This window comes from Lepidochelys kempii, chromosome 21 (assembly GCF_965140285.1).
Source record: "Lepidochelys kempii isolate rLepKem1 chromosome 21, rLepKem1.hap1, whole genome shotgun sequence".
Taxonomy (NCBI): Eukaryota; Metazoa; Chordata; order Testudines; family Cheloniidae; genus Lepidochelys; species Lepidochelys kempii.
In genome coordinates this window covers 15,218,558-15,231,132 of record NC_136400.1, presented here as the reverse complement: position 1 = coordinate 15,231,132, position 12,575 = coordinate 15,218,558, and the positions used below count along the sequence as shown (strand labels likewise).

The 12,575-nt window shown below is 57.2% G+C and overlaps 1 protein-coding gene across 6 annotated transcripts in view; it reads right to left on the bottom strand.

Moving 5' to 3' along the window:
* The window catches only part of NAV1 (neuron navigator 1), a 294,663-nt gene that overhangs the window by 167,790 nt on the left and 114,298 nt on the right, over nt 1–12,575 (bottom strand). For 4 of the 6 annotated variants that reach the window (XM_073319526.2, XM_073319524.2, XM_073319528.2 and 1 more), the window contains exon 4: nt 11,457–12,209. The exons of 1 other annotated variant lie outside the window; for it this stretch is intronic. In XM_073319526.2, coding sequence (XP_073175627.1) covers nt 11,457–12,209 — 753 coding nt within the window. The remainder of the gene's footprint in view (nt 1–11,456; nt 12,210–12,575) is intronic. One more of the 6 variants, XM_073319527.2, reaches the window with a different exon arrangement.

Here is a 12,575-nt window from a genome sequence, read left to right as displayed (position 1 = left end):
ACATGCCTCCCACGTCCCCAGGAGACCTGCACCCACCGCTCCAGTGGTCAAGGAGGAGTGGCACGCTCCCTCCTCGGCAGCGCAGGAAGAGCTCCGTGGAAGCCATCCCGACCGTCCGGGGCCAGCCAGCACGAGCACGGACTTCTGTCATACCTGGCCATGGCATGGGGTGCAAGGAGACGGAAGCGCCTGGTGTCCTGCCCCCATGCACATCCATGCAGCAATCACGCACTGCCTGGCCCCTGCCCACACGCGCACCCCTGCATACAGCGGCTGCCATTTAAGAGTCATCCTCTACAGTAGGCACTGCCCAGAGCCAGCTGCATTATTGCCAAACCTAGAACAGAAAGCAGCTGTGGGATTTCAGACACCACTCCTAGGGATCTCCCGGCAAGTGCTGACCTTTTCGTGGCAAACCGCTGTACGTACTCACGCATGCCTCCACCCCATTCATCCCCCCCGCCACACTCAGCGCACCCTCTACTGCAAATAGGGCCATGTGCCGACACACACACCCTACGCGCCCACCCGTGTGCCACACAGAGCACGCCCAGAGAGCACACACCCCTGCAAATACAACATGGACTGACACAGCCTATGCACCCTCGCACCAACACAAACACGCACACAGACCCAGAGAGAGCACACACACCCTGCACCTACAGCATGTACTAGGGCACACTCATCATATGCTCTCTTGTGTACACACACACACAGAAAAGCAGCTTCACGATATTCTAAACTGGGTTCTCCCACCGCATTGCCCGCATGGTCTCTATGCCCCCTCACGCCGGGGACTGCTGCCAGCGGAGTTAGCAATCCCAGCTCCCGTCAAGCTTTGATGAGAAACCTCTGTCTCCAGACGACATGGAAGGTATAATTTGATGTTAGAAATAGTCTCTGTAAAACACATGTGGTTGATGGGGCCAATGACCTCTCCCAGCTGGTGAAGGCTGCTCCTGGTTTATGGAAGTGGCTTTGTTTGTGCAGTCCTTTCTAAGATTTAGGTGGTTTTACATGGGTGACACCCCACAGCAATGAGATGTTAAGAGGCTGCAAATATCCTACATCTTGGCCAGCGCTGCATGAAGGCAAAGGCCTGTGTGTCCTTCTGGCATACGGACCATGCGGCAAAGATGAGAAGTCAGGAAGTAGTGAGCAAAGCGCATAAACCGCCAGGCAAGGGGGAGTGGATGGCTCTGGACTGACAGCGGGAGGCAGAGGCTTTCACGCAGAGGCCACCGGTTCGCAGCCAACTACTTCCGCAGTGATGGAAAGCTGGTACGATTCGATATCTGCCGGTTGCATTTCAGGTGAGTTGGTGGGTCTTGCAAAAAACACCTCATGTGTGTACCAACTGGCCATCACCACAGACAGGCCAAGGACCGAATGCAAAGATGGAGTTCGCCTCTAACTCGGGCAGATGCCTCATTCTGAAGCACATCTCTGGAGTGGGGAGGGCGGAAGTGGGGAACCGGCACTTCTGCTGTCCATGCTGCTCTGGAGATGAAGAAAGAGCTTTGCTTCCCACGGCTCTCCACCCAGTCCCTTTTCCCTACGTGCACTGCGAACACAATCTCCTTGTCTAGTTCGATCAAACAGGATCCGGTACTGGTCTGGATTTGTTCCACGCTCTATGGTCATTGCCCCCTGCAGGGAAGTTACCCAGCTGATGCCCGACCTCTGGATGCCCGACTACATGCTGCACATGGATGAACTATGTTGCTACGGGGATGAGATTTAGATGCCTGAATGCCTGTGTCCATTCATGGGTCATGTGCTTCTGGTGGGTATTCTGCCATTGGTAAATATGGGGAAATAATACAAGAATAGACTCAGCTTGTCTATTGTGCCTTACGTCTGTAACTCTCCAAGAGGTACCAGTATCCTCATTTTACAGATGGGGAAACTGAGGCATGGGGAAGGGACTTGCCCAAGGTCACCAAGTGACTCAGTGAAGAGAACCCAGCTCTCTTGACTTCCAGTGGTGTATCCCAGCCATGGGGCCAGGCTGCACTTAAGTTCTCCTCAGAGCAACTCCTGCCTCCCAGGACTGAATCCTGACCTCACTGAAGTCCAGGGCCCAGCTCCTACAGATTGAGCAGAACCAGGACTTAGCCTGTAACAATCTGAAACTAAAGCTAAAAGTTTACGCTCTTGAGTCTGTCCAGTCTTCTCCTGTCAGAGCTTCCATCTCAGCTGGTTCATTGCACCAGTCCAGTGTCCTGGCCACCAGGGACATACTCCAGAAAGTAGAATCAGCGGCTTTCCACGATTTAAGGATGGCTCCCAGAAAAACCATGGGAGATAACAGAGAGTGGCCAGCCGGAGCATGAGACAGATCCTGGTGGACGCATCCCCCACAGGCCACACGAGCAGAGGGTATTTCCACAGCACGGAGACTGAAGAGCTCAGAGATGCTCCAGACCTCTAGTCCAGTGACACTCAGACCTCAGTGGTTAAGGGGCCAAATTAGCGATCAACATTACCCAAAGGAGCCCATGTGAATTCATTGTTTCATTTACATATATATTTTATTCTCACAGCAAAATGACTGACCAAGTGTTCTACAATTGGTTAATACCATAGTTAAAAGCATCCCGATTGGTTAATAACTGAGATTGAGTGATTGAATTATTAACCAATGTTTTAATATCATGTTCTGCAAAGAGCCGCCGGAGACACATTAAAGAGCTGTTTGTGGCTCGCGAGCCTAAGTCTGAGTCTCGCTGCTTTAGCAGATACCATCATGAGAATCTACTTCTGTCTTCCAGAGGCCAGCTCCATGCGAGGGCTTCTTCTCCATAGCCCCAGGGCGGATGCACCCGCTCCACAGCCGCAGCTGGAGTTCGAGGTTTCACTGAACAGTCCAGCAGCCAAAGCAGAGGATGGACGGGCATTTCTGCCAAGTTTGGGTGAGTTCACTGCCTGGAGTGTGGGATTCTCGCAATGGTCAGACTGGGATCCATCACATCTGCTGGTCCTGTCTGCCATGCCGCCCAATGACCAGTTGAAGGTGCAAGAATGCCCCTAGTGGGCAATGAGGGACTAGCCCTCCACCCCCCAGAGGGCATTCAGGCGAGGACACGCCCTGCAGCAGGAGTGCTGAGCTCCGCCATGTTAATCCTGGCCAGCGTCATTGCGGGTGATCATTTTATTATTCCTATACGTGTCTAATCCTTTAGGAAGCCTGCTAAGCTCTTTGCTTCAGTGGCATCTTGTGATAGGTCGGTATCAGCGTAACCCAGCCCCATCACTGTGCGGGACGTCATATCCCAAATACACCCTCGGGGCTGACATCAAGAGCAGTGGGAATTACGGCACCCCCGGCCCTATGTGCACAGTCCTGCGGGCTCCATAGGCTGGGGCTAGCGCAGGGTGACGTGGGCACATGCAAGCGTAGCCTGTCTCTATGATGGGGCTCATCCTCATCTGGCTCCCATTGTTGTTCATCTCTCTGTTCTAGACCATCTCACCCTCAGCACCTCTGTTCTCACACAGCCCCGTCTCTCTCCCAGGGTTCAGATGGGAAACCCGCAGAGAGTGTCCATAGTGCGGTGCATGAAAGGCAGCTCCCGGCGTTCCGGGGAAACCTTTGGCGGAGGGAGCGGATTCCTGACACAATTGTGCATGGCAAGGAGAGGAAGGGTAGCCAGGCTCCACAGCCCATCAAAGCAAATCCTCACTCCCCATAGACTCAACACGATGCTCGTAGAGATTGGACGTTCCTGAGCCCAGCGTGTTAGGGATACACCGCTGTGGACTGTCTGCTCTCTTGCGCTGGTGTACGGCCTTGTGGGTGCCCTGAAGCAGGGGCTGCAACGGGTCGATTATACGCCAGTGAAGAAACTCGTCGGCCCTGGAAGTGGACCCAGCGAACCAAGCTCTCCTTTTGCGAGGTCCTCACTTGGGAGCGTATTCTGCACTTGCTCTGCCTACGCAAGCTTCTCCTGCAGTCCCTACTAGATACGGCATTCTTCCCCACTGGATCGCTGCTGGGCACTGCCACCCAGCTGCTGCATTCCACCCCAGAGCTGGCTGCATATTGCTGGAAGTTGAAGTGGTTCCTACACATATGGCCAGATCCTGCCCTGGCCAGCACCACAAGGGGCGGCATGGTGGTGGCAGATGCATCTCTTGCTCCAGGACTCCAGCTGGCAGGGACCAAAGATTAGGAAAGGGGCAGTGTGTTCCTGGAGGTACAGCATGGTGCATTCATGATGGGCAGTTTGTGGGGTGGGTGGATTGCAGACATGGCCCTTTACTGGCCAACCACTGCCCCTTGGGGATGTGCACCGTAAGCCATCCTCTGTCCTTCAGCTCACACAAGGGAGGGAACAGTCCCCCACCCCATGCAGCCTTCTGGGCCTGAAGGGTGCTGAGCCGCTCCAGGCTCCCTGTGCTGGAGGAATGTCACTGGAGTGGGCCTCCCTGCAGGGACGCAATTTCCGGTCATAAAGCTGCAGTCACTTTCCGCTCTTGGACTCAGAGGGACGCCTATGGAGCAACCCCCATGGGGAAGCGGCCCATCCTCTCAGCACATCACCAGCTTAAAACCAAATCGCCAAAGAACCAGAGACGCGTCTGCCAGCTGGGGGGGGGCTGGCTCAGCAGTACGGGAGCACGGTCACTATCAGCAAAAGCTTTTCCTGGGGCGAGGCGGGCAGCCAGAGATCAGGCCCCATTACTGTGAGCTGAAGGGAATAAGTGACAGGGAATGCCCTGCCCCAGACCACCAGCTCCAGCCCTGCCCCTCAGACTTATCCTGTCCTGTCTCACCCCACCCTACAGCCTCACCCTGCCCGACCCCATCCATCCTGTCCGACCCCACCCCACCCAGCCTCACTCCGCCACACCCCACTTAGTGAAGAGCTCATCCTCCCCAAAGGCACTCTCCCCCCTCTGACGCCCAGTAGATAGCCCTCCCCCGATAATCTGTACCAGGGAAGGGGGAGCAGAGGTTAACCCCGTGTTCAGCAGGGGGTAGGTATTGCTCCTGCCTTGTCACACCTTCCCTCCCAGCCCAGCTTCAACTCCAGTGGAGTCCATCACAGCCCCCCTCAATCCTCTCTCAGGCCCACTCTGCCCTCTCCCCACCCCATGGAAAAGAGAGGTGTCCTGCAGCACATCCCACCCGCCATCTGATCTGGGCTCCGGAGAACCCAAGTGGGAAGCCATTTCCAGGGACCCCTGTCCCTGAGTGTTTCCTGCTGCCACCCCATCCCAGACACACGTGGGAAGAACCGAGTATGACTCCACACCCTGCTATCCCCAGGCTCCTAATGACTTTATGGGAATTGAGGGAGCTCAGCACCTCCCAGGATCAGGCCCACAAAGCAGGCCTAACAAAAGTCTAGCTAGGTGATGCTTGGCCCTTACTGGAGATGGGCTTCTGCCTCTGTAACTGACCCTAATGGAAACCCAAGAGCCAGACACCCCTGAGCTCTGACTCAGATCCTTCTTAAGTGCATGTGTCAGCCGGGGGGACTCAGATTCATTTACCAAAAGTGGAAACAGGCCCAGAGATCAGACCTGAGAGGAGTCTGGGACCCCAACACCTTTGCTACCTTAGCCGAAGCCTGGCGCACCATGGTGCAGAGAAGAACCAGAACTGCGCTGTTGCATTTATTTACTGCTCTGGATTGAAAGATCAAGCACATCAGACTGTCAGGACGTGCTCCGCTTTCCAAGGACATTCCACCCCTCTGGGCTAAAACTGCGGGTGTAAATAGTGAAGTGGTGGTCCCGGAAGAACAGAGAAGCAAGCAGGCCCTGCTGTAGCAGGGCCTCTTATCTACAGCCCAATGCCAGATTGCACGCAGCGATCCTGTGCTTGCACGAGCAACATAAGGGCACTCTTACATAAACCACCACCACATGTCACCCCCAGGTCAGTCCAGCAGCTTGGCTGGGAAGGGGGAGCTCTGATCACAGGGATGGAGCAAGGCCAAGCTGGCTGGAAGGAGAAATATCGGCATTCCTCAGTCTGATTTAGAAGCAAGACAGTGCCTGAAAACACAAATTTGGGAGGAAAGAATCAAAGCAGAACCTGAAATTCCCCTGAGCAGCAAGGCCGGAAACGACGTGAATCTCCATCCTGCTGACCTAGTGCTGTGAGCTCCCTGGCTTGGCCCTTCCCTTCCCCCTTTGGGGAGGAAGCTGGGGACATTCTAATTAATGGTGCAGAAACGCTGAAAAATAACCCACAATAGTTTCCCTTCCTCCCACCTCCACCCACCCAATGCCTGTATATGTGCATGTCACCCAAGAAGCACAAAGCCGGGAATGTTCGACAGATAGGCAGAGAGGCAGGATAGGCTAGTGGTTAAGGCCCTAGCCTGTGCACCAAAGACCTGGTTCAGTTCCCTGTGTTCCTGCAGAATCCCCGCGTGACTTTGAGCTGGTCACTTTGGGTACGTCTACCCTGCACACTAAGCCTGGGTCTGGGGGATTTGGACTTGTGGGCTCAGGGTTTCCAAGCCCGTGCTGGAGTGTCCACTGCATTGTAAACTGGGCTTGCAGTGGCTGGGCCCAGGTCTCACAGCTGTGCTAAAGCATCCATACCGCGCTGTGCTCACCTTCTGACTCAGGTCTACAGCTTGAGCTGAACCAAGCTGACAGGGTGTGGAGCCGAGTCAGCAGAGCATGGGCTCCACCCTCCGCCCCCCAGCAGGGTCCTAGGACCCAGGTGCTGAGCACTTGCTGACCCGAGTCTGACTGATTGGTGTGTGGACGGAAGGGGGCATTGGGCTCAAACCTGAGACAGAGCCCAGGGTTAGTGTGCAATGAAGACATAACCATGCGGCCTGATTTTCAAAGGGGTTTAGGTGCCTACTGGGATTTTTCATACGTGCCTAACTCCCACTGGTTTAAAAAAATCTCACTAGGTGTCTATCTGCATCTTTAGGTGCCTGATTGCCCTTGAAAACCCGACCCGTAATCTCTCTAGGGCTGTGTCTACTCTGCAAACCCACAGCAGCAAGTCCCAGAGCCCAGGTCAACTGATTTCGGCTGGCAATATGGTGCTAAAAAGAGCCGTGTAGACGTTCCCGCTCAGACTCTGAGACCCGCCCCCTCCCCAGGTTTCAGACCCTGAGCAGGAATAAGTCTACACTGCTGCTTTTAGCCCCTTGCGAGTCCTGCAAGCCCGAGCTGACCAGGGCCCTGCGATTCACTGGTGCAGGGTTCCTTTTGCAATGTAGAGGCACTCTCTGCATCTCAGTTCTCCACCTGTAAAATGGAGATAGGACCACAGCCCTACCTCAGGGTAAATACAGCCAGGTACTCAGGCCCTGGGGTGCTGGAGGCCAGACAGCACCTAAGATAGTTGGATGCAGTGGCTCTTATCACCTATAGATCTCGAGGGAGTGTGTCATTATCCCTGCTTCACAGATGAGTCTCAGAGAGGAGAGCGGGGACGTTCCCAAGGTCACGCAGTTTGCTGTTTGCAGCTATGAATAGAGGCCTATGCTGAGTCCCCGCCGGATGCCTCATCCACTGGACCACCTGCCTCTCGAGTGGAAAGGGAAGTCACAGCTGCTTTCCCCTGCCACCTCTTGGCAGATGTTCCTCCACCAGGTCTGTGCTGCTGGGTTAGACATGGGGGTGAATCTGGGCTCTTCTTCATGAGCTCAAGTCAGAGTCGAGCATCCACAGTGGCAGAGGGTCTTTGAGCCTGGCCTGACCCCTCTCTCAGAGTCCACACTGAACTCGCTACCACTCCAGGAAGGGGGAAGAGTCCTGGGACTGTTTGCTAATGACCAAAGACATCTGTGTTTAAAGGAAGACCTTGGCTCCCGCCCAGCCCCACTTCCTTCCCTACACAACCAGGCCATGCGCTGGGCTTAGCCATGGAGGAACCAGTGCGGAAAAAATAACAGGGGTCCCAGACCCTTCCCTGATCTGTAGGACTAAGCACACGCCGCATCTTTTCAGGATGACCCTTTCCTTACTGCGTGGAAGGGCCAGGAGAACTGGATTCCCCACTCCAGTTCTGCAGTCTAAGCAGGTCTGCTGATCAGGGGCAAATCCAGCACCTGGACTGCCACTTGCCAGATGGGATCCAGACTCCAAACCCTCACCGTAAAGCTGGATGTGTGAGACTACGGCTTGCCATCAGCAGAGTATGCTATGGGTCTGAAGAGGGAGCGGGTTTAGTGGTTAGAGCAAGAGACTGGGAAGCAGGAGTCCTGGGTTCTATTACTATTGGGCTCCTTGGAAATTCTATTCTATTTGGGCTCCTTGGAAACAAAGTGCTAAGGCACGGTTATGTCTGGAGAAGGATGCACTGGGCTGGAAGGAAATCCATGCGCAGACATGGTACAATATATAAATCACGGGCCAGAACCCCCACTGGTGGAAGTCGATTGAAGCCAACGGAGCTCTGATGAGCTACAGCAGCTGCAGATTTGGCCCAGTCTTTCCTCCAGGGTGCCTCTGGTAGATATCCCATGACCTTCTCTCCCTGCCCCAAGGCTGGATAGTGGCGTTACCATGCCCAGACCCGCTTTGCCTGTAGCACGTGTTCAGGTAACTCCTGCGGATGTGCCAGGAAACTACACACACGGGGGCCGATAATATTTTTTCCAGAGCCAGGCTCTAATCCTGCCTTTTGCAAGGTGACTGGGCTCTGGGGCGTGGTGCTGGCAGAGCATCTGCGGCCCAGCTGAGTGGGGCAGGGGGCTCCCAGTGGGGGGGGGAAGGGGATCGGGTTTCACGGCTGCCTTTTCCTTTCATTTGGGTCTAGGCCTGTGTGTCTGACAAACCTTCTAGCGTCAGGATTTACACTCCCCTCTCGTACTGGGAGCGGGCGGATTCTCAGCCAAGACGGGGAAGTGGAAAGCTTTCCAGGGCTGCAAGGAAATGGGATATTCTGTGTGTTTAGCCTTGAAACCCAAGCCAGCCATGGAGCCTCCCACCCTTTCCCCAGCCCACGCTGAGCCTCGCCGAGGCCCTGGTCCTTTAATATTTCACCCTTTGTGAAATGTGTGTGAATATCATAAGCACTTGAAAGCTGGGGCTTGGCTGCTCGTTCGAGCTGGGAAAAGAGCAGCCAGATGCTGTGCAACTTTCCCCCTGTGCAGCTTTGCAGATTCATCTTGCTCCTGAAGCGCAGAACCTCCTGCTATGTCCATCCTCTGCCTCGCCAGCTTTGCCAGGCACCGCAAACTGACCAAATCTATAGTCTCCTCCCCTACTATTCCAGCCCTGGGCTCCCCCTCCGCAGCTGTGCCAACGTACTCCAGTCCCGCTCTGCAGACCCTCCTGCTATTCCTGTGCTGGACCCCCCCACTCCCCCACCCACAGCTCTGCCAATGCCCCTCAGTCCTGACCCACTGCTCTCCTGCTATTCCAGCCCTGAGCAGTGGCTGCCAATCAAACTCCAGGGGGTGGTAATTTGTGTGATATGAACAAATACATGTCTGCAGTGTCACAGATGAAGGCTGCAAAGCTTATCTCCGTTATTATCCACAGCCTGCTGCTAGCCCAAACCTCCAGAAGCAAAAGCTCACCCAGTCTGCCCCTCCCACCCCAAGTTCTCCAAAGCGTCGTTTGCGGGCAGCACTGTCCCCGCACACAGCTCCGGCCAATTATCATCTGGTTTCCGGAGGGGGGGTGTGTGTGTGTTGATCATGGGGGGCGGTTGCATGGAAACAGGCTCTTCTGTGCTTAGAGCAGAACAGCTGCTGATGATTCCCCAGCTCAGATCATACCCCTTGGTCAGTGCCCCCCCCCCCCCCGAAGAGCCCGTTCGTGGAAGGGTTACAGAGAGTCCAAGACTCCAGACGGGGACTAGAACTGCTGCAGATCCAGGCTGGAGCATGAACGCTGCTGTTGTCCCTAGGAATACGGGGGGGGGGGGGCAGGGGGAGAGAATGGCCATAGGAACAGAGGGGATGGTCAGAGCAGAGCTGATACCTGGTGTCCCTTCATCAGATGACTCTCTGTCTCTCACCAGGAGGCATCAGTGCATCTTTTGGCCCAGTAGCCCTCTTCTCACGCTTGCCTTGCAGCTGTCCCACAAACAAGGGACTAGAACAGACCCTGGTAAGCGGCCACTCCCCCTTCTCCCACAGATCACTCCATGTCTGCCTGCCATGGGCACTCAGCAGCTCTGCTAAGAGCAGGCATCTCCCTCCACGCACGCCCGTGAAACCGTTCCGCAGAGCCAGGGGTCAACGGCACGCAACATTTCAGGGCACTGCTGTATTTACTGCGCGGATGTCACCTCGGACAGCCCATGTTCGGTGCTCCCGGTGCCTCCCTTCTGCCTGGAGACCCCCGCCCCCCCCCAGAGATCTGCCCTTCCACCACTCCGATCATCACAGCTGCAAATACGAAAGTTGATCCATTTCCAGCGGCCTCTCGCTCGGGTGCGAGGCACAATCTGTCATCCATTTTCCTCGTGAGTGTCACATTCCAGCTCCCCCCCCCCAGCGCCCTGACACAGATGCACACTCTGACACACACACACACCAGCCTGGCTTGTGGTCTCTGGCTGATGTCTGACATCTCTCAGCTCTCTCTTCCCCACCTCAGTCATATCATGACATGCACATCACTCCCCCCCCCCCCCCACACACCAGCCTGGCTTGTGGTCTCTGGCTGATGTCTGACACCTCACACCTATCCCTTCCCCATATCAATGACACAGCTGAGATAATCAAGACATGCACACCCTTACACACACACACCCCCCCCAGCCCAGCTTGCAGCCTCCGGCTGATGTCTGTAGCTCACACCTCCCCCTTCCCCTTGTCAGTTCCACCAGCCAAGACAATCACAAGGATGCCCAGGAAAACGGTGCTTGTCTATCCCCCACATCTCTGTTCCTTGGAGGGGGGGGGGGGGTTGCTCTCTCCTCCCTTGCCCCTTCCCCCGCTCCCTGTTCTAGCTCGCAGGGCCTCGCCAAGCCAGGGGATTTCTCTCGGGCTAGGAAAGGCTCGCTTTGCCAAAGCAAGCATTGTTCTCCGGAGACAAAGTGAGTGTGTGTGTGTGGGGGGGGGGGGGGAGGGGGGCTTTTTAAGGTAGAACCTCAAGGAAACACTGACAAATACCCAGGGGGGAAAAGCCACGTAAAGAGCCCCAGTGTGCCGGCGCCTTGCAGAATAAAGGAAGGAGAAACCCAGGAGAAACCCAGGAGAAGAGAGTAGCTCCTCCGGGACGCAGCATTTGCTCTAGGCACTGTTCACTCCTTACCCTCCGCCAGTCCCTTTGATCGCAGCCTAAACGGGACCCAAATGCCGATACCAAGCCCCCCTCCAGATAAGAGAGGATGTTCCCCCCAAACTCGCCTTCGCTTTCAACCGCGGGCCCCTGGATTCAAGGGGGGCAGGGGGCCGGGTTTCTGCCCCCTCCCCCGGCCCTATTCATTCATTCCCTCCTGGCACAGCGGATCCGGCGCCGGAGTTGACTCGCCGCCGGTAACGGGTGGGGGGCGCGGGGACGGGACTCACCCAGCATCTGGCTGAAGAGCAGCTGCTCCAGGTCCCCCAGCACCGTCACCACGAGCTCCGGGTCCACCTTCAGGTAGGCTCGCTCCTCCTGCCCCTTCCCCGCCGGGCCGGGCGCCGGCGCCGGCTGCTGCTGCGGCTTCTCCCGGCCCTTGGCTTTGCTGGAGAGGATCTCGTCGTCGGATTTGCTGTCCTCCACCCCGCCGGCCTCGGGCGCCGTGCTCAGGGGCTTCACCTCCGCGTAGGGCCCGCGGGGGATGCGGCTGGGCTTGCCGAGGCTGGACGGGAGCGGGGCCAGCGGCGGCTTGGCCAGGCCGGGGGCGAGCCTGGCTTGGAAGAGGGAGTGCTCCGACTTGGAGAGGCTCTTGGACATGAGCGGGGCTTCCTTGGCTTTCAGCCCCCCGCGCCCGCCCCCCTTGGCCGCCTTGGCCATGTCGTCGCTCCAGCGGGGCTCGTAGAGCTGCATCTTCTTCTCGGCGTCGGTGAGGAAGGCCAGGTTGGTGAGGGACTTCTGCTTGCGCAGGCTGGGGCCGGGCGGCAGCCGGCTCTCCACGCTGCCCGACTTGAAGACCCGCAGCTCGTGCGCCCCGGGCGCTTTGGGCCGCTTGGGCATCATGCCGCCGCCGCCGCCGCCCTTGCCCTCGGCCCCTTTCCGGTAGCCCTTCAGCTCCTCCGGCCCCTCGCCGCTGAGCTCCAGGCTTTTGAGGTTGGTGCCAAGCATCCCGCCTGCGCTGAAACCATTTAACACGCCGGCTGCTGCGAGGGGGAGAGGGGAGCACGGAGCGGGGAGAGAAGAGAGAGAGAGAGGCGGTGAGACCACGGGGCTGCCCAGCCCAGCCCAGCCCAGCGCGCTCCGCTGCAGCCCCTCCGCGCTGCGCCGCGCCGCCGGCAGACTGAGACCCGGCGGAAGGTCCGGGCCCGCAAGAAGGGCCCTCCCCCTCCGCCGCCTGCCCGCGATGCTCAGCCAGCCAGGGGAGGGGAGGCGGGCAGGGCCGCCTTCTATTTCCAGCGCTCGGGGAGGGGAGGCTGCGCGCCCGGGTGTGCGCAGGGGCTGGCGGGGGGTGGGGGACGGACGCGGGCTGGTTCCCTAAAGAGCCCAGGAGGAGCCAGCGCCCCGCCTCG